Raw genomic sequence first — 27,471 nt, 5'->3', positions numbered from 1 at the left:
GAAAATATTTTTCATGCTTGTAATGTGCCAGATAGTCCCAATCCTCAAAACAAGAATTATTAATATCACCACCTCTAGCTGAAGAAACGAAGGCAGCATGCTGGGATCACTTGCCCAACAATTAAGAGCTGGAATCAGAATATATATTCAGGCTCTCTGACTCCAGACCCCACAAGCACTTTACTTACACCCTACAATACTCCAGATGAAAATAAAGTGAGGGTATTATCACTTATTTTATGATCTTAAGTATCCAAACATTTAAAAATGTAACATTATTTTTAAAATGTAGCTTAAAAACATTACTGGAAGAAGTATAAACTTCTAGTTATAAAATAAGTCATAAGATGAAAAGTAGAGCATAAAGAGTATAGTAAATAATATTGTAATAATGTATGGTGACAGACAGATGGTGATGACACTTCTCATGATGAGCACTGAGTAATGTATAGAATTGTTGAATCACTATGTTGTTCATCTGAAACTAATATAACATTGTGTGTCAACTATACTTCAATAATAAAAAAAAAGTGCTACTGGATGGTTAAGTGTCTGACTCTTGATTTCCACTCAGGTCATGATCTCAGGGTAGTGAGATCGAGTCCCACCTCGGGCTCCACGCTGGGAGTGGAGGCTGGTTAAGATTCCTTCTCCCTCTCCCCCTGCCCTTCCCCCCAGCTCTTGCACATGTGCTCTTTCTCTGCCTCTTTGTCTATCTGTCTCTCAAAAAAATGCTACTGGAAACTTTAATATGTATTCTATAAAGAAAGATTTCCTCAACACATAAAAATTAGAGGAAAATAGGAAAAAAAATTAGAGGAACCTTTTCTGACTGAGGGGCTTCCTACAGCTAAATAAGTCAGTGAAGTAGGGAATGATCTCCATGACCAAACACTGGCTCTCTCTTTTGAACGATACAACAAAATAGTCTTGCCTCCCTCCCTTAAGCCATCAAACAATCAGAGAGAAGAGACCATGTCAGCTTCTTCTTCTTGGTTTCATAAGAAGTAGCTCAATTTTGTCCCAGGTTTCTCTAATCCAAGCTCTCCTTGGCTTCACCATCTCTGAATATTCCCCTTCCAAAATCTGCACTGAAAGTTTTCTTTTGTTTTCCTTTTATTTTTCGTCTTGGGTGTTAGGTATCCACAGATGATCTGAGGGGTAATTCTCAGTCCCAACCTTCCTCCTGATTCATCTGATGCTCTTCCCCCATCATTGTTTATTAAGTATGGAGGGTAATGGAGCCAGAATCACTAACATGTGATGTTGTTGATAGATTATTTCACTTCAGTGTGACTTACCTTCCTCCTTTTCAGATCAGGACTGCTGCTGCTCAGAAACAGGTGGTGGGGGGGTTGCTTGTACGGATGATCCAAGTGGAGTGACCACTGTTGTTATTATTACAAAAATGACTCCAGAAGATTCCCATCCATTCTCCTGCTCTAGGTTCAGGTATCACTGGTTTTATTTTGTGCTTTATCTTTTAACAATAATTTTAATATGCATTACAGCACTTTAACATAGTAAAGCCTTTTTAAAATAGTTTTTAGTATTTCAGTAGCAATTGAGTTGGTGTTTGATGATTTTCCCTGGTACCTCAATTGTTTTCCATCCAGATTTTTTTAGTCCATTAGTCTGAGGGTCTATTTTGTTTTCTCTTCTGGAGAAAAATCTGCCCATATATTTTACACCCACTATGAATCCAGAATATATTTGCTAATAAGTGAGATCCATTTTGCTTTCCCTATATGCTACCCTCATTTTACTCAGTGTAGGCTGTCAACTTTTTTTCTGGGGGAAGGAGGTATAGATATACTTTCAAATATGAGGGAAGGAAGATTAGGCTTCCAATTTTGCCTTTCTCATTCTTGGCTGCACAAAGCAAAATCACTAAAGAAGTAATACAACTTTTGGTCAAATTCCAAACTTGTGCAGCCACTATGTAGTATGGAGTTTCCTCAAAAAATTGAAAATAGAACTACCATATGATTCAGCAGTTCCACTTCTGGGTATTTCCCAAAGAAAATGAAAACACTAACTGGAAAAGATGTATGTGCCCGCATATTCATTGCAACATTATTTCCAATAGTCAAGATATGGAAACAACCTAAGTGTCCATCGACGGATGAATGGATCAGAACAATGAGGTGTATAAATAGAATGGAATATTGCTCAGCTATATAAAAGAAGGAAATCTTATCATCTGCAACAACTTGGATGGGCCTTGAGGACATTATGCTAAGTCAGACAGAGAAATAACAAATACTGTATGTTCTCACTCATATGTGGAACCTAAAAAGTAAAAACAGAAAAAAACAAACAAACAAAAAAAAAACCTCTCTGAACTCCCAGATCAGTGGTTGCCAGAGGCAGAGTGTTGGGGGATGGGCCACATGGGTGAAGTCTGTCAAAAGGTACAAACTTCCAATTAAAAAATAAACAAGCCTTGAGGATGTCATGTACAACATGGTGACTATGGTTCATGATACTGTATTATATATTTGAAAGTTGCTAAGAGACTAGATTGTAAAAACTCTCAAGAAAAGAGAAACATACATCATAAATTAGAGGTACAATTCACTAAAAACTACTTCCAAAAACTTTAGTCAACAGAAATTATCATAGCCTTCAAAGTGGAATCTAGAAGATTATGCTAAAATAAGTCAGACAGAGAAATTCAAATACTGTATGTTCTTAGACTTAACACTGTTAAGTCACTCTGGTTTCCTTTATCCCTATCACGATGCTACTAAAAATAAAAACAAAATTGAAAGGACCAGTGACACTTGCCAAACATTATGCTCTTTCCTGTCATTTCCAACAAATAATATCAAGAAATGATAAAACTTTATCAGTTTTAATGGTCATATCTGTGAAGCTAAGGACAGTGTAGAAATAGTTGATTTGTGGAAAAAGAGAAAACATGAAATATCAAAATGGTTCGCTCTCTGGCTCTCTGTAAAACTCCAGGTCTTGACCTCCGTTGCTGGCAAATCTGCTCATCAACTGCCTTTTTCTTTGGTCAGCGCCATATCCTACATGTATTATCCTTGCTCCCTAATAAAACAAATTTCACAAAGTCAGTTTTTCTTTATTTCAATCATTAACTCTCCCTTTTTACTTACAAGTTAACATTTTTTCTGGATCATTGACAATCGATGATCAATATACTCAATGTGCTCAGCTGTGGAGACTGAGCCACTCTGGCATTTTGGGGGTGAGAATTTTTTTTTTTTTAATGATTCCTGTGAGTCATCAGTTGTGCAAGTGAATGTTTTACTCACAGGAGTGAGACTCATGGCATCTCAGAATTTGAGCCCTGAGAATGCAGCCGCTCCAGCCTATTCCCTCTGTCCTCCCCTCAAACAACGCGGTCAAGTGGAAAGACCGTGAATTCGAACATTTCCAGATCTGGGTGATTAACTTCTGAGGAGACAGCATATTCTGCTTCAGAACATTTCAAAATGTCAACAGATTTTTCTCATTGTTGGTAAAATGTTAAATGTGCATTCTCCCATCATCCCCACTGCTATGATAGACACTCTTCCAAAGCAGCTCTGATAGAGTGTTGCCCAAGGGCGCCATTCACATTCATTCTGCTTTTGGAAATGACCACTCCGGTATGGAGCAGTGCTGGGCACTGCTGGTTCTCTGACCTTCAGGAGTCAGACACATAACATCAATATAATAAGTATGTTGATTACATGGATAGGGAGAGCCTGTGAAAACTATCCATTCCACCAAAAGTCATCTTATCCTCTAAAAAGTGTAATGACCATGCTGGCCGAGTTCCTTCCATTTTGTGATTCCAGCCCCAACTTCAGGCAGTCCACTAAAAATCATGCAATGATTTTAGTCTTGATGGACTCCTGGGTCCTTCAAGAAAAGGGGGGTAGATCCGTTTGGACAACATGATTGCTCTGCTGATGGCAAGACAGAAGAAGTGTCACCCCCTTGTAGTAAGCTCCACCATCCAGTGGCCAGTATTTAGCACTTCGGGGCTTTGGGAGACACGAAATCAGTAGTGTCATAAAGAGCTCAGCCAGCACCAAAACAAGGCACAGACAATGTTCCTTCCCTAAAGTCTCTAGGATCTCCTGTGGCTCAGGGAAGAGGTACCATGCAACTGGTCTAATATGAGCCATGAAGACTAGAAAAGGCTGGTGTTCTGACAAAGCAACCCTAGCTTCCTTTTCCCTACTTGGCCATAGCCTCCTGCATGAGCTTCTTGTGCTCCTATCACCACCTCTCACCTCTTTTTTTTCCTCGTCATGGGAAAGGATTTGACATTGTGCTCACAATAAAATATATGGGTTATTGTGGTATTACCTTGAGAGTACTTACATTTTAGAGACACTACCAAATCATAAACTCCAGAAAATAATCCATAATTTGAGAAATTATCCACAATTAAATAGAAAGATGAGGTTCTTAGGGCAAAAAGAGATTATTCTCAGCACCCTGAAGTTTAGATGACTAGGAAGCTCCTCAATCAGCCAATATAGAAAGCCAACCTGGCACATGTGACATTTAACTTGTTAGACCAGTTAAGCAATTTGGAAATTGCTCAACACCACAATAATCACTGGGAGTTAGGCAGATTTGGTCCTGTGTGCCCCCTTAGGATGCCCCTAGCCCACGTCACTATAACACCCACTCCCTGCCAGGTCCCCCTCTGGAGGCACCGTACTAATATCACACCATATTCTCATCACTTTCCACAATCAGAGTTAACCTTTTCTCATTCCAGTCCTTACAAAACATTTCTAATAAATTAATTCACAGTAGATTGTTCATGGTTGAAAAATGCTCAATGGATGTTCTCTTCTCCCCAAATATTAATGTGTTAGCAGGGGGCATCCAAGGAGAAAACAACATAGCTCAAAGAATAAATCTCTCAGAGCTGTAAGTCCAAGTGTACAGAACTTGGGGCCTAACCTCTTTGAGTTACTAACACTGAAAACAACTGAATATTAACCATTCCTCAGACAATGCCTGGGGAAATGCGGTAAACCAGTAAGGCAGGCTACTGAATTCTTACTTTGTCAAGAGCAACTAAAATTCAAAATTCACCAGGCCTTACAGTCAAAGCTTACACGTGCAGCTCCACATGCAACTAAAATTAAACAGTGGGTGTAACAAGCACGGGCATGAGCCAGGGACCCCAGGAGAGAGGGAAGGGAGGGCAGTAAAATCCTTCTGATACTCAGCTTAGAAACCCTAAGAGCCAATTTTTTTGTTTTTTTGTTTTTTTTTTTTTTTGGTCTAATAGCCAATTTTTTTTTTGTCTAATAACCCATTTAAAAAGAAAACCAAGTCTATGTGTTTCTCTCTCCCATACCTGTAATGATTATGTCGCCTTTATAGTTGAAAGCACATGAAAAGATCTCATCCGTGTGCCCCTCAAGAACCTGGAGGCACTGACCAGTCTGAGCATCCCAGATTCTAGCTGTTTCGTCAGCACTGCCAGTCAGAAGACGATTCCCTTGGGGGTTGAAAGAAATCTACAAGAGGGAAAGGAAAAATGACAGGTTTGTGTAATTTGATTCCTGATATATTTTTAATCTGCAAAAAAGGGGACATTACTAAGCACTTGTCATCTTCCCAGCTTGGCATTTATTCTTACATAGAACAGTTCCTCCCTGAGGGGGGAAAGAAGTACAGGAACCAATACAGGAAAATTAAAGTCTAGCCAGAAAATTCTAATTGGCCGCTGTCCCCCTCACCCCACAGTTCTAAGGATAGAGACCACAGCTCCCTTCTAATTCGAGTACTCCCCACCTAGCTTCTTTCCAAAGACTGAGGATGCAAGTCTCTCCCTGCAGAGAGGCAGAGCCCTGGTGTGGGTGGGAACACAAGTCAGGCTCCTTCAAACCCAAGCCCCCCCTATAAGCCAACTTCCTGTAATCAAAAGCATATGGATCCTCTGTCAATCTGTGCCACAGAATAAGTGAACAAGTCAGGGGGGACTTTCATTCTACTGCCACTCTAGATCACATTGTATAAATATGTTCTGAGTGCTTCCTATGTGCCAAGTGTTGTCAAATGGTATCTGAGCGACTGTCAAAGGAAATGGTTAGTTCACTATTCCTTTGGGCGCCATGCTTATAACCTCTCTAAATCATCATTAGACAATGATTTGGGTTACATCCTCTATGACTGCAGGTTTGATAAGGGCAAGACTTAAGGGTATGGCTTTTTTGGTCCCTGTGTCCCCAGTACAATGCCTAGCACAGTACAAGCTCTCAAAAAGCATTTGTTGAATGAGTGAATGAATGAATGAATGAATACTTTAACTTTGTACCCCAAAGAAATGCCATTGCTGAATGGTATTCAATAAGTAACATATCACAGAAGCTTAAAATGCAATAACATAGTTTGGGAACTCTTTATATTCACACAGACACGAAAGTATGTGTATTTGTTGAGTGGGACACATCATGCATGTCAATGGCTACTAGACCGGTTCACTCAGAAGCATGGCCTGTGTTCTCTTCCCAGCCTGTCTCCCACATCCACATTTCCCTGTCTTCCCCCTTCATGCCGGTCCCTAAGGCCTCCTAGCCTATGGGGAAGATGTGCTCTGTGCAGTCTCAGAGACCAATCTTAAAGGCCAGAAGCTCCTGACCACCAGTAGCAGGTGCAGAGGAAGGGGGGAAGGAGAGCACAGCAGAGGGCAGTTCCAGGGTCCAGGGGCAGCCTTCTGAGACCAGAAGAAATCAAACTGACACTTTAAAATAAAGGAGCAAATCTGATCTCAGATGTGAGACCAGGGGACTGGGCTGAGCTGGGTAGGAGCTGAGAGTCACCAAGTCTTGGCCTCTCCAGAGTTTTCAGAGGACACAGCTAAACTTCAGATCACTGATGAGAAGGCTGTGCTCAGTGAATCAGCTTGTGGGAGGAGCTTATACAAAATCCTAAAAGTTACAGCTTTGAAGTTTCAAAGTAGGTCATTTTAAACTCTGTTAAGAATTAAATATTTCCAAGAAATACTTTCTAAATTGCATCTAACTTACAAAACATTTGATACTTGCTGCACAGCATGTTTTTTGCAGAATGTATACTTGTGTGTCTGCTAGGACCAGGAAAAGCACTTCATATGTTTCTTAAATAGCTTTAATAGGTATTTTCAGCTAACTCAGTCTTTTGCTGATGGCTGAGAAAAATGCTGTTTTATACTTTTTAAAAGGTTTTAGGAATCATTTATTATAATAAGTCTGACCTCACACCTGAAAATATAGTTTTTAGGTAACTGATTTCTAGAAAGGCTGAGATAATTGGACAGACCCTAGTGTCAACAGACCTATTTACACTAAGCATGCTAGGTTTTTAAAACTAAACGAATTTCTCCCGATGAGAAAGCAACTCACCTTTGAAATTTCACCTTCATGGCCTTCTAATTTCGTAAGACACTTTCTTGTGGCTGCACTGAAAACTCTTGCTGTTCCTTTTTGAAAGAGTGGAGATACATATAAATTCATCTGAAATATAGAACTTTGAGCCGTGTGCCCTGAATCATGTAACCTCTATCGCTCTGACATACTGGCTCTGTGCTACGGTGAGACTCGCCACCTAAAACTATAAATGTAAGTGGGCGCCTCTGTGGGGGAAGAGGGGGAACAGGGTGCTTCTCCAGCCCTGAGCTTATTAGAAGAAATGATGGCTTCCAAGATAGAAAAGGTTGGGCGATGGTGGTGGAGAGGAATCCAGAAAGAAGGAGATTTTAAGGGGAAGGGGGGGTATCAAAACAAGTCTCGAGAGGCTGGTGATGCAATAAGCTGCCAGACCAGCATCATACACCAAATAGGAGTCTAAGGTTACAGAAGATTCGGGAGGCCCTCCTGAAAACAAGCAACAGCTGCTTATCCCTGGGCAAAGAACAGGCACCTGGGAAGCCTTCTTACAGAGAGACGTAGGATGGTTTGTTCCCTTTTGTATCCCTGGGGCCCAGAAGTATCAAACTTTCAGTAGACACTCAGTAAATGGATGCTGGCTGGCTGGATGACTGGATGGATGGGTGGACATATGGATGGATGGGTGGATGGATGGACATATGGATGGATGAATGGATAGACAGATGGACATATGGACGGGTGGGTGGGTAGATGGATGGATGGACATATGGATGGATGGGTGGTTGGATGGATGGATCAATTAATGGACATATGGATGGACACATAGCTTGCTGACTGGCTGGCTGGCTGGATGAATGGACATATGGATGGATGGATGGATGGATGGATGGATGGATGGATGGATGGATGGACAGATGGACATATGGATGGGTGGGTGGGTAGATGGATGGATGGACATAATGATGGATGGGTGGTTGGATGGATGGATCGATCAATGGACATATGGATGGACATATAGCTGGCTGACTGGCTGGTTGGCTGGCTGGATGAATGGACATATGGATGGATGGATGGATGGATGGATGGATGGACGGACGGACATGGCTGGATGGGTGATGGGTGGATGGGTGGATAGATGATATATATACTTTCTTAGAATTAAGGGATGGAGGAGTTAAAGAAATGTAGAAGGAGAGAAATAGCAGTAGTAAAATTGTTGTCAAAAAAAGTTAAATTTTTTTCCGGCTGAGTGAAGGCTGCTGTCTTATTGCCATTACAATATTACAGAGAGGCAAAATTAGCAATGATAGGGAATTTTAGGTACTTAATTTTCATTCAGAGAAAAGCAAAGCATCATAGTAAGTTTTTTTAATTGGCCTTCTGACAATGTCAACTTCAGGAAGAAGTAGATGAAAATTGCTATTTTACAATTAATACGACTAAAAATGTAAAACTTGCTAGTCGGACATTTTAAAAGCTTTAAAGTGACTAATGTGTTTTAAGAATATGTTAATAGGGCCCCTGAGTGGCTCAGTGGGTTAAGCATCTGCCTTAGGCTAAGGTCATGATCCCGGGGTCCTGGGATCAAGCCCCAAGTCAGGCTTCCTGCTTAGCAAGGACTCTGATTCTCATCCCCCACCACCCACCTCCACTGCTTATGCTTTCTGTCTCTCAAATAAATAAATAAAATCTTTTTTTTAATGTGTTAATATTGGGGCACCTGAGTGGCTCAGTCGGTTGAGCACTTGACCCTTAGTTTCAGCTCAGGTCATGATTTCAGGGTCATGAAATCGAGCCTCATATTGGGCTCCATGCTCAGCAGAGAGTCTGCTTGGGATTATCTCCCTCTGCCCCTCCTCCTACTCACTCATTCCCTTTCTCTCTCTCTCTCTCTCTCTCTCTCTCAAATAAATCTTTTTTATAAGTGTGTTAATATAACAAAAGTGAATATCTTGCATAGAGTAGTTCTCTAAACTTCTCAAAAGCATTTTTACACTTCAAAAAACACAGAAATAATATTGCCTGAAACTATATTTTTAAGACAGAAATATGAACAAGACACCAAAAAATAATTCAGCCTTGAGAGTAATTCCAAGGAGGGAGAAAAAGGTGATAAATGTGAAGAAACAGATGTAGCTTCACAGCTTCAGCTAACCCTGTTGAATAGATCCAATTTTAAGAAGGAAATGAGAAGCAAGAACCAGAGTTCAGTAAACAAGATTTCTGTAATCTTCAAGACTTCTTAGAAGGCACAGAATGAGAAGAGGCTTACCAAACACACCAAAAGAAAAAAAAAGATTTTTTTTCTTGAAGTAATGTCTTATTGACAAGGAAAGAATGGAATACTGCTAGGGGACATAACCAATGATAGAGAAAATTAAAGAATTATTGAACTTGCAGTAAATTCTAATCCATTCCTCAGCATCCCGAACCTCAGACCCTGCTGGTTTCTCCCCCAACCCATGGTGATGAAAAACTCCTAGTATTATTTATAATCTAAAATTCTCTACATGATAAGACTCTATGTAAAACACATATATGGTATTCTTTACTTTCTCCGTCTCCACAGCACATCTCCACAAGATGTACTCTCTCTTGTCTTCATTGATGCATCCCATATTGCTAAAAACAATTCCTGTCACAAAGTAGGCTCTCTCTTCTTTCTTGTTGGATTTTTTTTTGTATCAGTGATAATGATATTTAAAATGAAAAAGGAGGGATGATTTTAAAAAGATGAGCTCTGTGAGAAGATGAAAAAGTAAGGAGTTACTCTCAAAAATAGAGTTCTCTGAATTTAGGGCTTTCTGTATCCCAGGATACAGAAAGAACTTTATGTATGATCAAAGGATCACCTTTGAAAAGTCCTAGTGAGTAAAAGAACAGGATGCAAATGTAATTTTGAAGAGGGAGACAAAGGTGGTGTAAAGACCGTGTAATTAAAATGAATCACTGGCAAAATTCTATAACTGATTAGAACACAAAGGATATGTGACTACTTAACAGTATGTTAGTCACACAGAGCAAATGCAGGCAAAGAACAAGTTATATTTGTAGAAAGCATTCCATTTTTGCTAGAATTTCTTAAGTGGCTGTTAAAAAGTTTAGATGGACATGAGGTAGAGTCACACAGGGTCAGTCATTAAGGGAATTAGATATAATGAAATATTTGTGATTATCAAATAGATGAATCAAACGCAGGGTAGGCTTATGCTGCTGACATGGTGATGACATAATCATAGTATAGCATGATTCATGGAGAGGTGACACAGATATATTGTCATAGGTGGTCGTCATGGAGATGATGCTGACATAGTAGATCATGCGTGGTTGTCCAGGAGACGAAAATACATCATGTAGCATTATTCATGCCATCAAACAAGAGAATGGAGACATTGTGTAGTCATCTGTAGACTACAGGAAGATGGCACATACACAGTGTAGCAACAGATGGGGTCATCAACAGATGGCATGGATGTGTTGTAGCATCACATATGCCCATCATGGATATGAAACACACTGCATCCTCACACATAGATGCAAAATAGTGTAGCACTCCACATAGTTATCAAGGAGATGACATAAACAGAGTATAGCATATACAGCATATATCCCTATGAGGTTGTCAAAGGCATGAATAATAGCACAGCATTATGTATTTTTTTCCAACATCCAGTAGTAATGGCATACCATGACACATACTTAAGGCATGATGCAGAGTGTAGCATGACATGTTTTTGTCAGGGATATGGTGCAGACATCATGAAGCATCATTCACTCTCATCAAGGAGTTTACCATAGTACAGCATCATCCATGGCTACCAGGACATAGGGAAGTTGCTAGGTAGCATCATATACAGTAGGTTAAGAGATGATACATAGTGTAGCATGATATGTGGTTGTCATAAAGCTGATCCATAGCATAGAATCACATATGATTATCAAAGACATGGTGCACACAGGTCACATCATAGGATTTGCAAGGAGAAAAGTCTTCAGACAAAAGAAGCAAACATGCTGTAGTCATACATGGTGCTAGGGACCAAACTGTGTCCCCCACAAAATGCATGTGTTGAATTCCTAGCCGTGAGTACCTTAGAAGTTGACTTAATCAGAGATTGGGCCTTTAAAGAAGAAATGAGGTTAACACGAGGTCGTTAGAGTGGGCCCCCACCCAATATATTTGGTGCACTTACAAGAAAAATGGATGAGGACACAGACATATGCAGAGGGAAGACCATGTGAAGACACGGGGAGAAAACTGTAAGCCTCAGAAGAAACTAATGCTGCCAACACCTTGATCTCGAACTTGCAGCTTCCAAAATTGTGAGAAAATAAATTTCTGTAGTTTAAGCCACTTAGTCTGTTGTACTCTGTTATGATATTTCTAGCTAATACAGTTATCCAAGAGATAATGCAGTCACAGTATAGTATCACATGTGCTTGTTACAGACAGTGTGTAGCATCATACATGGTTGATGAGATGGCATGGATAATTCACAGCATCATAAATGGTTGTCAGAAGACTATCCATAACACAGCGTCATACATGATTATAAGAAAAATATGCAAACATCGTATATAGCTTCATCCATTGTCAGAGGCATGATGAGACATAGTATAGCTTCATACATGTTGTCAAGGAGATGACCCAGAAATAGTGTAGCATCACTTTGGTTGTCAGGGAAATGATGCAAATATGGCATGGTGTCATTTATTATCAGGGAGATGACATATAGTGTAGTGTCATGTGGTCATCAGAGTGATAACATAGACATAATTTTTGTCATATGTGAATATGATGGACTCTTGACACAGACATATTGTAATGTCATCGGTGCTTATCAGGAATATGAGACAGATATATTCCAGCAGAAAAGATAGTTAGGAAAATAACACAGAAATAACGTGTCATAATACCCACCATTTGCTTCAACGTGGATGGAACTGGAGGGTATTATGCTGAGTGAAGTAAGTCAGTCGGAGAAGGACAAACATTATATGTTCTCATTCATTTGGGGAATATAAATAATAGTCAAAGGGAATATAAGAGAAGGGAGAAGAAATGTGTGGGAAATATCAGAAAGGGAGACAGAACGTAAAGACTGCTAACTCTGGGAAACGAACTAGGGGTGGTAGAAGGGGAGGAGGGCGGGGGGTGGGAGTGAATGGGTGACGGGCACTGGGGGTTATTCTGTATGTTAGTAAATTGAACACCAATAAAAAAAAAAAAAGAAATAACGTGTCATTCATTATACTGTTTTCCAAATGGTACAGACATGGTGTAGTGTCATACATGATTATAATGGGCATGATGCAGAAATACTTTAGTCATGCTCTATAGTATCTGACAAGGTTGTTAAAGGGATTAGAGAGTAATAGTAGAGCATCATATATGCTTGTCTGGGAGAATTCACATAACATATCATGTATTCTAGGATAATGATGCATGTATTATGTAGCATCCTCGATGCTACATAATACATGGTCATGGACCATGACCAATGCATGGTCATTGAGGAAACTCTGATAGCATAGCATCATACATGATTTTTAAGAAGAAGATGTAGATATAATACAGCTCTATATGTTGTAAAAAACATGATACAGACATAGTATAACATGATACATGTTTTAAGGTGATAACACAGAAGTAGCATAGCATTGTAACTTATTGTCAGGGAGCTGATGTGGTTATCAGGATATGATACACAGTGTAGCATCATGTTCGGTTCCCAGAGAGATTATGCAAGCAGAATGTAGCATCATAAATGGAGGTTAGTGAAGTGACACACTTTAATCTCACATAAAGTCATTAATTATGGACATAGACGCCATAACATAGGAGCCTACCATAGAGATGATAAACACTACTATAGTATCACACACACAGCACTCTAGAAAAAAAGGATAGTGTGACAAACAGACTTCAAAGACATGATCTAGATAAAACATAGAGTCATGTAGTTTAACAAACAAAGGGATACTAACATAATAGACCTTGAAGACATATTTGTCAAGGTAAATTAAAACATAGCAGTCAAGTAGATGATATAGACACAATATGGTATCATATATGGTCATTAGAGGGATAATGTAGACTTAGCGTAGCTCCATTTATGGTCATCAGGTGGATAATATAGACATAGTAGAGCATCATATTTGATCTCCAGGGAGATGATAGTTTAGCATTATACATCGCTACCAAGGTGACGTCTCATAGAATAGCATCACATATTGTTACCAAGGAGATTGTGTAGACTTTGTATAGCACCACGCAAGCTTGACTAGATGATGCAGATAGAGTGCAGCATTCAGTGTGTTTTTTAAATAATAACAAAGTCATGGTGTAACTTAAAACATAATTATCAGTTATATGGAACAGACACAAAGAAGCATCATATGTGGCTATTAGAGGGATGATGTAGATTTAGTTCAGGTCCATACTTGGTCATCAGTTGGATGACACAGGTGTGGTGTAGCATTATCTGCAGTCTTCATGAAGATGACACATATTCCAGCATCATACTTATTATCAAGGTGATGGCTCATAGGACAGCATCATACATGGTTGTGTGATGTCATAAGATGACATAGACTTATAGCATTACCTATGCTTGCCAAGGAGATGGTGGAGATGTAGCTTCACATTTGGTTGTCAAGGAGATGATGCAGACATTGTATCACATGTAGTTATCATGGATATGGTATAGACATAATGACAGGGTTGCCAGTGAATGATGCAGAAGTTGTGTAGCATCTTACATGCTTGTCAGGAATACATAGTCATCATGAGGATGACCTGTTATTTACTGTCATAAATTATCATCCGGACACGGTGTTTATGTAGTGTAACAATATAGAAGGTTATCAATGAGTGATACAGACATCACATAGCATTATATGGGGCTTTCAGTGAAATGTCACAGATGCATTGTGGCATCACATATATTTGTCATCAATATGAGTTCTAGTATCACATCACACAAGGTTATCAAGGAGATGATGTTGCATAGTATACATCATATGCAGCAGTCAAGGAAAGGATGTAGATAGAGTGTAATACCATAGATGTTTTTTTAAGAAAATTTGAGTATGGCTGTATTATCATGCATGGTCATCAGGAGGATAATGATACATAATGTAGTATCTTGCTTGGTGACACAGAGTTGAGTCGATATAGCATGTAACATGTGCCCTAGAGGGATGAGATGGACATAATATAGTAGCATATATGGTCAACAAGGAAATGACATAAATGTATTATAGCATCATTTGTGGTCTTCAATGAATTGAGGCACATGTGGTGTACCACCAGCCCATGGTTATCAATAAGATGGTGCAGACACAGTGTAAAATCATAAGTGGTGAGCCAGAAGATGATGTATAGCACATGAAGATGTGCTACACATACTGGAGTGGCACATGTTATAAAGGAGATAATGAAGATTTATTATAGCTCCATGGATGGTGGTCAAGTTGATGAGGCTGACATAATGTAACATAATGCATGATTAGTGAGATGACCAAGAATATATTATATACAGTATCAAGGGGATGTGAAGACCCAGTGTAACATCAGATGTGGTTGTCAAGGTGATGCAGACACTGTAACCTGTGGTTACCAAGAATACCATATCAACATAGTGTAGTGACCAACATCACAGAGATGAGGCAGACATAGTTGCTCTCACAGCTAGTCATCAGGTAGATGGCCTATACTGTAGAATTATATGTGTTTATCAGAAAAGCCTAAATCTCTCCAGAAGAAATTAAATGTATGAGCAGATGACCTACCATCAGCTGAAGCAGTTGCAATAAGTTTTCCAGTGTAATCGAAACAGCTGTCTAGTATTTCATCATCATGGCCTGTTAGCGTTGCCACACATTTTCCATTTGAGGCATCCCACAGCTACAATACAAAAAAAAGAGGGTGACTGTGGCTTCCCATCTCGAGAACAATAATTGAAAGGAGTAGTCTTTATGACATGCTGATGGCTAGCTGAATAACTGTGCCAAGACCGTGTGCATAATTTTCACATGTTCTGTTCATTTTACCTGGATTCATGACAAGGCACACCTTGGACAAAGAGAAGACCAAAGACAGACATTTAGAATGGGTAGTGCAAATCTGCCACTACACTGGGAAAAAACTCAAAGTGCTTGTTTCACTGATTGGAGTTGAAGTGTCCTCTTCTCAAAAGCAGGTCTTCGAATGATAAGGAGTTTGATCTAAAGCTATAATTCTAGAAAATGAAAAGTATATTAAGATCATAATACATTGGATATGTAATCAAGTAATAATTCCGGAGCATAAGCTCTTAGCAACAGAAACTTAAAGGCAGGCAGACATTGTGTTGAGCCTCCTTGAGATTCATTCTAATCAAAGTTTAACAAATGAACAGTGAGACATTAAAGAAAAATAACATGCCTTTGAAAATAAGATCTTGTAATACATTTGGTTCAATTAACATTGTTTTACTATATCATAATTCCATTAAACTTTGGAGATCAGAAACTTAACATTCAAAAATACCATTTATTATTTATAAATTAATGTCCTAATTTTGCAGCACCTTTGAAATGTGTTAATGTTGTAATGAATACCTGACACAGTAAAAAGTGCACACAGGAGAACTGTAAAGCAAAGATATTTCTTGAGCTCACCATGCAGGTTTTGTCCATAGAGCCAGTTAATATCAGAGAGCAATCCCAATTGAATAAAGCACTGCTAATCTCAGCACAATGCCCGATTAAGGTATACACCTTCCTACAAAATAGAAAGGATTTACCCTGGTGAAAGAAGCCTTACTTCAGAATATGTGCACAAATAATGATGTCAAGCCCATTGGTGTAAGATTCCAAATTTTGGTTTGTATAAAATAATATCCTTGGTGACAAAACAATGATGGCTCTAGTATAGCTCAAAAACAATCAACTAGGCTACAAATTTAATTTTAGAAAAAAATATACTTAAATTTTAAGCACGCACAAATAACATTACTTAAGACTTGAGAAAGCCATGGGTAAAAAATAATACAGTTGGTCTGAAATTCTGGAAGTATCCTTACACCAGATCAGTGGGCCCCTTGGTAGTTCAGAAACTATCCATCAAATGTCCAAAAGGGCCCTCTTCTCCCACATATCTTATGGTGTCCAACTTGACTGCTACGCCTGGTAATCAGCCCTCCCAACAAGATACAGGCAAGCCCAAGGTGGAGCTTTACAACACAAATAGCCTAACTGAGTTAACTTCTTAGCAACTAGAACCCAAAATAATTAGGAAGGAAATTGAAGTTGTTGGACTAAATTAAATTTGGAAAATTAGCTATGATTTTATTTACTCATGATATCCATGCCTACCATAATGACAAGCCATTGAAATTTAATTACACAGTACATGGAACAAATAATAGCCATATACCCAGGCTATTGTTAACATTCTCCTTTTATGTTGCTGTGTTGTATTATTTGTTCAGAATTCCAAGAAAGCTCACATTTTTCTTGTGGATCAGAAATATCATTAAATAATGAATTAACTTATTTTCAGTATGTCCTATTCCCATAGACTCCAAAGCACAGTTAATAGAAAGGAGATTAAACTAATGAACAGCAAAAACTGTCTTCTTAACCCTCAATCCAGACTAACAAATTCTTAAAGACAGAAAATACCTTCCGGTATCAGCTTCCCACACTGCAACTGTATGATCAAAAGATCCTGTGACGATTCTGTCTCCTGAGGTGTTAAAGGACAAAGAGATGATTTCAGCTGAATGTCCCTAGAAAGAGAGCAGATATCGCCATGCGTCACCTGCAGAAAAGCAATCCCTACAAATGCACAATGTCACAGTTTAAAAGAAAATGCTAGAAAAGGCAAGACTCTAGAGAGAGAAAAGAGATTAGCAGTTGGCTGGGGGTGGGAATAGGAGAGACTGCAAATGGGCACAGGTACCTTTCTGGGGAAATATTAAAAACTAGAGTTTGGTGAAGGTTACATAGTTCTGTAAATTTACTAAAAGTTGACTTACACACATAAATCAAGCCCATTTAACTTAGTAAAATTAAGTAAAACTGGATTTTGTTTGTTTGTTGTAATGAGCAGGATGAGGGCATCATTTGTGAAATCAGAGAACTTTTTTTACATTGTCTTGGAAACACTTTTTAAAAGGCTGTATCCAAAAAAAAAAAAAAAAAAAAAAGCTGGAGCACCTGGGTGCAGTGCATTAAGGCTGTGTCTGACTTTTGGTTTTGGCTCAGGTCAAGATTTCAGGGTCCTAAAATCTAGCCCCATGTAGTGCTCCCCACTAAGCCAGGAGTCTGCTTGTCTCCCTCTCTCTCTGCCCTTCCCTTGACTTGATCTCTCTCTCTCCCTCTCTTTCTAAAATAAATAAATCTGCTACAAACAAAACAAAAGGCTGTATATGCTTTGGCTTAACAATAAGTGAAAAAAAAAGTGATAGGCAGGTTTGTAAAATAAAGTTCAAAACTTTAAAAGAGGATATTCTTTTTTTTTAAAGATTTATTTATTTATTTATGATAGACAGAGAGAGACAGAGAGAGGCAGAGACACAGGAGGAGGGAGAAGCCGGCTCCATGCCGGGAGCCCGATTCAGGACTCGATCCCGGGACTCCAGGATAGCGTCCTGGGCCAAAGGCAGGTGCTAAACCGCTGAGCCACCCAGGGATCCCCTAAAAAAGGATATTCTTATAATGAATTTTTAAATATTTTATTTATTTATTTAAGAGAGAGAACAAGGTGTTCTCCCACCTTGTTCTCCCCAGCTGAGCAGGGACCCTGGATGCTGGGCTCAATCCCAGGACCCTGGGTTCATGACCTGAGTTGAAGGCAGACACTTACTGACTGAGCCACCCAGGAGCCCCTTTTATGATGATTTAACATAAAATAGGCTAATAAATATCTGACCTTTGGCCTGGTTTTCAGTTGGTCACAGTCTAGGGCCAATGTATCAAACATTCTGAGACAATGGGAAGAAGCCCTTCTCTGCAGGAGACTCTGCTCTGTTTCCCTAATTATTTTAGTGAATTAACATGATTACTTTTTTTTTCAAGAGTGAAAAAGTTCATTTACAACACAAATTTCTGGTTGATTTCAAACAGCAAAAATTAAATGCAGCTGAACATTAAAATTCCGAACACACAAAATGAATGTACTTGTCCGGTGGCAGATGTAGGTGTGCAGAGGTAGATGCATCTTTTGGAGACTGTTAGGCATCGGTCTGCAAGAGGAGGTAGTGAAGAGGCAGTGACCCACCGTGACCCACAGAACTGATGACAACGAAGATCGAAAGAGTCTACTTTCATTAAGGTTGGCACTCTGAATTAAGAAGACCCCATGATGTTAGTTTAAAAAAAAAAGTGGTTTCCTCTCTTTTTCAAGTGCATTTTTTACCTTTCTTGGAAAAAGCTCTCCCAGGAAAGGGGTCCTAATTTTAAATCCATTTATAATTTGAAAGGGTAAGAATTGGATTTCCTATCCAGCTGTTCCCACCGACTGTCTCAGAGAATCACCTTCTGTAGGACTGTTTGGGCTGGGGTGGGGAGAAGCAGAGGGAGCAGGTGGGAGGAAGGTGCTGGGCGTGTGGTGATGGTGACAGACAGGGGTCCCTGTGGAGATACACCACCAGCTCTTGCTCTCTTGGCCAGTGCCCTTTGGCCTTTCTTCTCCTGCCACTTACTTACCCCTTGTCATGTAATACGGGAAGCTTCTAAGATGGGGGGGGGGGGGTGGTAATGGAGGAGAAGGATGTTCATCCTTTTATGGAATCTTCTAGCAAGTTTCTCCAGTTCTCCCTCTTCCTACTTGCCTTTAAGCCACATAGATGGTGCTAGGTATTACGCTATATAGTTGGTATAGCTTACAGACTGAGGCTAGTCAAAATAAAAAGCCCATGCGGCCTCCCCAGCTCCCCCATCAAAGTCTTTTGGAGTAACCAGCAAACCAACTGGTTTGAAGAGTGAACTCTTTTCACTACAGTCTGGAAAACCAATAGCTCATAAATATCTTCTCACTTAGAGCCCATTTTGTAATAAGAAGATGTATAAAGACAAACTCAAAGGATAGGCTTACGCTAAGCAATGGTTAGGGAAAATGCCAAACTCTTGAAGCTGGTGACATTATGAACAGTACGTACTCTTAAAGTGAACACTTCCTCTCCACTCTGAATGTCCCACAGTTTGGCTGTTGTGTCCATGCTTCCAGTAGCCACTAGTGTGCTTTGAGGGTTGAATGACAAACACACCTGAATTACGGGAAATTAAAGAGATTTTAGAAAGATAGAGTTTTAAATAGTTAATTTTGTATAGAAAAGCTTTTTAATTAATTTTGTATAGAAAAGCTTTTTAATTAATTTCTATACAAAATTAATTGTTAATTTTGTATAGAAAAGATGCCATCACCTTAGGTTGAGCCTAAGTCTCTTTAAAATCCGCAGTGAGATACCAAGGGGCTCTATGGGTGGCCGGCTTCCCGCAGGTTGAATCCTGAAGCACTCTCCTCTTGAGAAGATGTGCTCTCCCATGTCACCCAGCTCAGGCTGGCAGGGGCACCGGCATGCCTTGCCACTTCCAGACCACAGAAGAACAAGAGTAAAAGCAAACTCATCTCCTTTGCGATTCATGTTCTCTGGCTCCCATCTTCCTTGTTGTTAACTTCACAGTCCTTTCCATCCTGCCCCTTCACTCACCAAGGACTTGGGCTATTGGCTCATGATCTCAATTCCAAGTCCTAGGTGGCCTTCATGTGAGCCATCATTCCAGTAGCCCAGACTTATGAACCCGGACTCCCTTTCATAATCACTCCTGTGGCCACATCTTGGACTTTAACATCACTTTTTCTCAAAAATTCACCACTGATACAACAATCTCTAGATCCAATTACTCAGTGCGTCCCCTTTCTTCCTTACCAAGCCATCCCCAGGATATCCTCCACCTCATGGAGATGCCTGCCTTTTCCTGTCCCCCCCCATCCCCCATTCAACTGACAGCCTGGAAACATCAGTCCTGCCAGCATCCTCAGTATCTTCACTCCCGGGCTCCCCTCTCTTTTCCGGGCACCGTCTGTAAGACTCCTAACAACTGTATCAAGCTGGCATTTCACCCACTCATTGGCCCTCCCTCACCACTCAGCTGAAGGAAACTGCATAGCAGATTACAGGTGTTGCTCCTTGGAGCTTCCCATCCTCAGCTGTGTCCTTAGCACCATCCCCTCCCTACCTGAAAGTGCCTCTGGCTCAGTACACTCTCCCTTTCCCTATTCTTGCCCAAAGTCTGTCCTCATTCTTCCCCCACAGATACCCTGGCCTCCTACTACTTCCCTGAGAAAACTATCATGGGGGACCTTCCTCACCCTGCCTTCACTTGCTTTTCATTCAGTGTCAGGTGCAGAGGGATCCCTTTGCCCTTCTGAGACCCCCTCTTGCCCACACTCCTAGGGGAGATGTGCCCACTAATTTTTCCATCCTTCTGGACTGGATGCCTCCTAGTGGCCTCCAAAGATGCTTGAGCTTTTCCCACATTAAAAAAAACCCTCGCTTGCCTCCCTGTACCCCTTTTTCAACTACCTTTTTTTCCTTTTCACAGCCAAATTCCTTGGGAAAATACTGCACCATCATCACTGCTTGCCCATTTCCCACTACGTCAACTCTTTGGAACCACTCTAGTTAAATGATCCAATGGCTCTGTCAGTCACCTCACTTAACCTCTCTGACGCCTGCAGTGCTGACTCCTTTGTTCCCTGTATTTTCTTCCTTCCAGACACAACTTTAACAGTGTTCTGCTTTTCTTCTTTAACTTCCTATGTCTTTTTTGTATCTTTTAGAAGATTCTTCTCTTCTCCATCTGCTCAAGACGCCATCACACTTTTCCCCATACTGGTCATTTTCCTTTCAGAAATTGCAATTCCCCAGTGGTTTCCATTGCCACCCCCATGCCAGTGACTCACACACCCATGTTTTCTTCCCTGACCCTGCACTCAGTTCAGCCCCAAAGGGCCTCTGTTTGGACATCATTCAGGCAGCTTTGATCAATTTAAGACACGCAAGTCATATGACCACGAGCCTGCCTTTCCTTTTATATAGAACTGGCGAATGGTACTGCCATTCCAAAGCCAGGGAATCACCCTAGGGCCCCTTTTCTCCTTCAAGCCTCAAATTTGCTTGGTAGGGCAGCCTGGGTGACTCAGCGGTTTAGTGCTGCCTTCAGCCCAGGGCCTGATCCTGGAGACCCAGAATCGAGTCCCACATCGGGCTCCTGCATGAAACCTGCTTCTCCCTCTGCCTATGTTTCTGCCTCTCTCTTTGTGTCTCTCATGAATAAATAAATAAATAAAATATTTAAAAAATCTTCCTGGCAATCCAGTCCTACCCTTCCACTCCAATCTCTCTCATATTCTCTTCACTGGCCTCATGACAGGCCCCTGTCATCTTTGTTGGAAATGCAACAAGACAGCCAGCTGGCCCCCACTTCTAATCATACTTCACATGGCCACAAGAATGATCTTCCTAAAGAGTAAACATGACCATGCTATCTTCCACCTTAAAAGTTTCAACAGTGCAGCATTAGCCACAGGATGAAGTCCAAATTCTTTAGCATAGCATATGAATCAATACTACGCCTTGCCAGCATCCTCCACTTTGATCATGCTTACCATGTGATATGGCTTTGAATGGGTTGCAGTTGCACCAAGACATGATGCCTTTACCCCAGGCAGTGGGGGTAGCACCAGGGATCCTTGCCCAGCACCTCTGACCATGGGCCACAGGCAGCTCCCCCTCCCACAGTGTGTTGCACAGCCATATTGTCATATTTTGTGCATGTCATAACAGGGGAGGTTTGGGAAGTGTTTCTGTGGCCACATGGAGTCATCTGAGTTAAAAAGCATGCCCTACTGTTGCACACCTCCCCTGGGCATTGGCCAGTGAAACTCCTGCTGCCTGGAGAACGTGCTACCTATCTGCACAGACTTTTCTTAACACCCTTCGACCAGGTGCTTCCCTCTCTGACCACACTGAACTCCCCACCTACTTCTAGCACACCTTCAACGCATCTCTGAATTTATTTTTGATGACTCTCTCCCCCTCTACTGAGCTATAAAATCCCTGCAGGTAAGAACCATGTGTGATTCTATTTGGTAGGCCAAGCACACAGGCCAGGACTCAATACATAGTTAATATTTAGTAAATATTTATTGGGTTGATGTTGTTGACTATGAAAATTATCAATCTTCCTAGGAACTATATATAAAGAGAACTTTTTCACAATTCCAAGGGAGTGGGAGAATGAGGATTATGTCTTTCTTATGACTTTGCCAAATTGCTTACTCTATGTCTTGGCACCTTCAACTGTAAAATGGGGAAATATCTAGCTCTTAAGGTTGCTATGAGGTGCAATGAAGCTAATATATGTGAAGGGCTTACATATTAGCACAAAGTTGTCCTTTGTGCACATTGAGTACCTTAATGGTCAGTTATAATTTTGTATTGCATTTTCCCCCAGTGTTTAGCAAAAATATTAAACATAGCATGAGCCCTTATTGTATGCCTATACCAAGAATCCGAAGGATAAATATAAATAAATCTTATTCCTAAAATAAGCAGCTTGTTTATTTTTAAAAGCTATCATTTGTCCCATAGGGTGCCAATTATCTCACTAATTGTTATAAGATGTAACACAGAATTGGCCAAGGGCAAGGTCTTCCCAACAGCGAAAGACACTTAGACTATCAAACTATTTATGCAAATTCGGGTTCTAATGATATCCAGAAAACAATCAGCCTACATATGTCACATGTTATTAAAAAAAAGTTACTTTAAAAGCCTACATATGTCACATGTTATTAAAAAAAAGTTACTTTAAAAGCTATTTTAAGAATTTTACCAACCCTCATCAACTCAGTCCTTTAAAAGCAAGTCACTGAAAAAGAAAAGGTCAGGTTGGCCATTGTACTCAAATGTTTATCATATTGCACGTCCACTTAGTCAATGCAGGGTATAGGTCTTTGACGACAACTGCAAGATATAAAAACTCAAATAGTTTGTAAATTACAGTAATGCCACCACATAAAATATATATAAACTAAAAATACTGGATATAATTGTAAAATTAATCATAAAGGTAGAACCACTATTTGTATAATGGACTAATAAAAAGAAATAGCAGTGATGTGTTGATGCAGGTCCATCAATAGTAACAAATGTACAGTTTTGATGGGAGGTGTTGATAATGGGACATGCTTAGGGTGGGGGTGCAGGACTGCGGGAGCATATGGGAAACCACTATAGCTTCCACTCAGTTTTGCTGTGAATCTAAAACTACTCTAAAAAATAAAGTCTATGAAAAAGAAAGAAAGAAAGAAAGAAAGAAAGAAAGAAAGAAAGAAAGAAAGAAAGAAGAGAGAAAGAGCAACATAAAAGTGTAATAAAATAAAATATACTCACTATTTCTGCTGTGTGACCCCTAAAGGTATGGTAACACTTTCCCGTTTCTACACTCCACAGCTTACAAGTCTTATCGAAGGATCCAGTGGCAATTTTGTCACTAAGATTTTAAAAAAATGGGTTTTGAAGACAAATTCAAGCACAGGATATGATACACTGAATTAAGACAAGATATTAATACATGGGTCTGTCTACTCAGAAATTTACTTTGTAAAACAATAAATAACTTTACATTTGTTTCAGTGGACAACAAAATTAAGGCCTAATTTTTCAATAGTATCAGTTTGCATGTTTAATTTTAAATATTTTATATTGAAGGCATAAATTTATGTTTGGGATTACAGTAAGTTTTTAAATTGCCACAATGAATATGGCACAAAATTTAGTTTAGAAAATTATTACCAAATGGAAACAAATAATGTATGAGTTGCAGGAACATAGAAAAATTCTATTAGTAGGTCTACTGACAAGGCTAATTTTGAATTTAAAAGAAGAAGAATGAAAAGATATAAATCCAATTAACCGTATGGCTAGATAAGGTTTTGAGAACTTAGTGTCTCCCTGGGAAAATAATGCCAATATTACTCTGATTGTAAGGTCTTTGAACAAGAAGGAGGATTTAGAGAGGAAATAGGGTAAAGACCTGTCCCTTTCAAACAAAAGGTTTCCCGGGTATACTGTGGGGCAGGGTTACTGTCAACACCCGACAGCTAAGAGCGGGTTGACCTGTTTAACCTGTGATCGTAGAACTAAATCTTTTCCTTTACCGTTGACCCCTGTCTCTTACACCAAGTCATCAAAATGTTCACCCAACTGGGTCATCAATTACAGTTAGAGCTCATTGTTCAAAACCGTGAAGGGATTTATGACCCAAAATGCATATCCTAAGGCAATTTATATGTGCTTGGCACAGTTGCAGAATTTATATTTTGTCCAAACTAACACTGATGCCCTGTATCTCTCCTTTGTTCTCAGGCCAACCACGTAGTGTTTCTGTGGTCTTTGAGCTAATGGGAGTGAGGTCCTTTCTGTCATGCTCCAGGGACAGTTTGTTCTGGAGAATACCCACCCACCTAGAGCTTCCTAACACTCAAAGCTGCTTATCAACCCAAGGTCTGCACTGGCTCTCCTCCATCCAGTCTAGGCATTCCTCATCAGCTGTTGACGTCCACTGGGATATGGTTAGTTTAGAACACTAAACTTCTGCTCGGATGTGCTGAGAGCCCCGTGTGCTCTTTATCAACTCTTTCCCTCCATTTTCCATCCCTCCTGCTCCTCAGACATATCGTCTCAGGTTGCTGTTGTTTCTCAATCAATTCCTGTTTGATCACACACTGCTCTCTAGTTCCATATGCCATTACATGATAAAAGATAATACCAATGACATATTTTTTAGAATTACTTTGTTGAATCAAAGCTTACTCCCGACCTAATGTATAAAACATATAAACACTAAACTGGTTGAAATTCATCTCTCTCCCCACCCCCTCCCCTTCTCCTCTCTTTTGTTCTCTTTCTTCCCCTCTCCTCTCTTTCTCTCTCTCTCTCTCTCTCCCTTCTCCTCTCCCCCCCCCCCCACACACACACATGCACATGTTCCCTCTCATTCTTTGGTGGCTATCTTGAACTCACTCTACTGAAACCCCAATGCCCCCAAATGCCATGGAAAATGCTGCTTTAATCCGTACATAAATCAGCAGACTCTGTAATTGGACAAGTGAGTTTTTCATTAGGGGGTCTTGATAGAGTCCAACAGCAGAACCAAAAGAGGAAGCATTCTTTACCTCTCTATCCCCAAAAAACTTTGTTCTCAGACATGCAGAAATATCTTATCTTTTAAGTAGCCTATTATAGGACATGGTATTATATTATAGAGAATATACTTTTAAAGTCCTTTAAATAACATTGCAATTAGAGTAGGAATTATACCAGAAGTAAAATATTCTATCATATATAATTTCAATAAAATCTTCCTCTCCCACAGGTTGGTGCAATAAGGTATTATAAAAATCACATTCTCTACAGTGTATAACTGCATACATCGCAGTTAAGTTTTCGGTAATGTAATTGGAATATTTAATCATTTTAAATGTACCAATTAACTTTGTGCCATCACAATTGATGTGTTTTAAAAGTGTGTAACATTTTAAAGAGATGTAATGACATTAGCAACCTACATACCAAGTTTTTAATATTCATGGGATAAAATTTCGACTCTAAGTGCATCAGATTTTTATAAAACTCCCTTTATTGCCCCTGCCACTATCCTACACTACTTTCATCATCTCCTGAATCTATCACTTTATCTGTCTCCAAACTAATCTCCTTGCCTCCTGTTTCATCCCTTCTCACACCCTCCGGCCCCCTGTCTCTGCCAGAACAGCTCTCCCAAAATAGCACTTTCATTGAGTCCCTCCTTCATTCACAAAGCTTTCATCAGAACTCGGTCTTCCAGAACAGAGTTCAAACTACACAGAAAGCTCTGATCTCGCCCACTTTTGTTTCTCACCAGAAAATGTGCACTAGAGAGCCAGGGGAGCCAAAGTCCCACCTAACCTCTGGAGCTGCAGGGTGCCCTCACCCACGATGCCCTCCCCGCTTCCCTCCGTCTTTCACCTTCCACGCTTCTGCTTGAGCCCCATATCTTCCACAAAGCCTCTATCAGGAGAAATCACACAAATCTTTCTCCTCTTAACTTTTAAACCATTTACTGTTGTGTTCTAGTCATCATAATACTATGGTAAAAGACACGTATTTATAGAAACAGCTTGGTGAATGGAAAAAAGTCAAAGTGAGCCATCACGAGAAAAGACGCAACGTTCAGATTTTTTTACGCAAATATGCAAGGCCATGGCCTTTTCTTTGGCCAGCCAGAGCTCATTATCTGTCTTAGAGAAATTATATCCAACATCTACAACCACCCAATTTTTTCTTAAAAATGGCATGAGAACTTAAACATGCTTGCAGAATCTGAGCACAAAATTTTTCTAAATGTTTCAGTGTGTTTTCTAATTTTTACATTGCTCTCATCTACAACTTCATTTAGTAGTGATTTTTTTCAAAGATTTACCTTATCTATGTATTCACACACAAAGAAACCTCAACAGCTTTATTTTCACATTCATTATTTCATTAGTTTAAGCAATACTTAATTAAATTCCATAATTACAATTGAAAGCACAGCCAACATAAGCAGTTTTATGTAAAAACACAATTAAATCTTGGTGGGCCTACCACCTAACCTGTGGCAAGAGAAGCTGAGCATACCGGTGAGTGGGTGGCCCAGTGGGTGGCCCAGTGGGTGGCCCAGTTGCTACAAGCATTCAGGGAGCAGAAGGATAGCTAGAGGACTAACTCAAACTGCTGAATCAGTTAACTAGACATTGGTTTAAAAGGCCATTATATTTTGTACTGTTGTGTTACTGTACACATTTTTTTCTGCTAAAGACTGTAAATTAACTTCTAAACAAGGCAAACCATGTTATGTGGGTGTGTCACATTCTCCAGAAGCCAGTGCTGTAAATATCAGTAGGACCTGCCTGTCAGGGAATTAATTCCCAAGAGAAGGGACTCAATTCTGCCTGAACTTGGACTCTTGCTCTCCTCTTTATTACCAGGTGATCCCAGGAAGGGAACTTGAACTTTATATACTTTATATGAGAACA

General features: G+C 39.9%; 1 protein-coding gene across 3 annotated transcripts in view; it reads right to left on the bottom strand.

Annotated features, from left to right (window-relative positions):
- Positions 1-2,841: 2,841 nt before the first annotated feature.
- DAW1 (dynein assembly factor with WD repeats 1) overlaps positions 2,842-27,471 on the bottom strand; it is a 45,691-nt gene continuing 21,061 nt past the window's right edge. For all 3 annotated transcript variants that reach the window (XM_025463320.3, XM_049101294.1, XM_025463321.3), the window contains 8 exons: positions 23,807-23,906; positions 19,505-19,612; positions 17,025-17,131; positions 16,020-16,122; positions 15,150-15,264; positions 7,371-7,447; positions 5,342-5,504; positions 2,842-3,057 (listed from right to left, as the gene is read on the bottom strand). In XM_025463320.3, the coding sequence (XP_025319105.1) occupies positions 3,023-3,057; positions 5,342-5,504; positions 7,371-7,447; positions 15,150-15,264; positions 16,020-16,122; positions 17,025-17,131; positions 19,505-19,612; positions 23,807-23,906 (808 nt within the window). In that variant the 3' untranslated portion in view covers positions 2,842-3,022. The remainder of the gene's footprint in view (positions 3,058-5,341; positions 5,505-7,370; positions 7,448-15,149; positions 15,265-16,019; positions 16,123-17,024; positions 17,132-19,504; positions 19,613-23,806; positions 23,907-27,471) is intronic.

The sequence above is a fragment of the Canis lupus genome, chromosome 25 (assembly GCF_003254725.2).
Source record: "Canis lupus dingo isolate Sandy chromosome 25, ASM325472v2, whole genome shotgun sequence".
NCBI lineage: Eukaryota > Metazoa > Chordata > Mammalia > Carnivora > Canidae > Canis > Canis lupus.
Note: the sequence above shows the minus strand (reverse complement) of the source record. Positions and strands in the feature narration are given on the sequence as shown.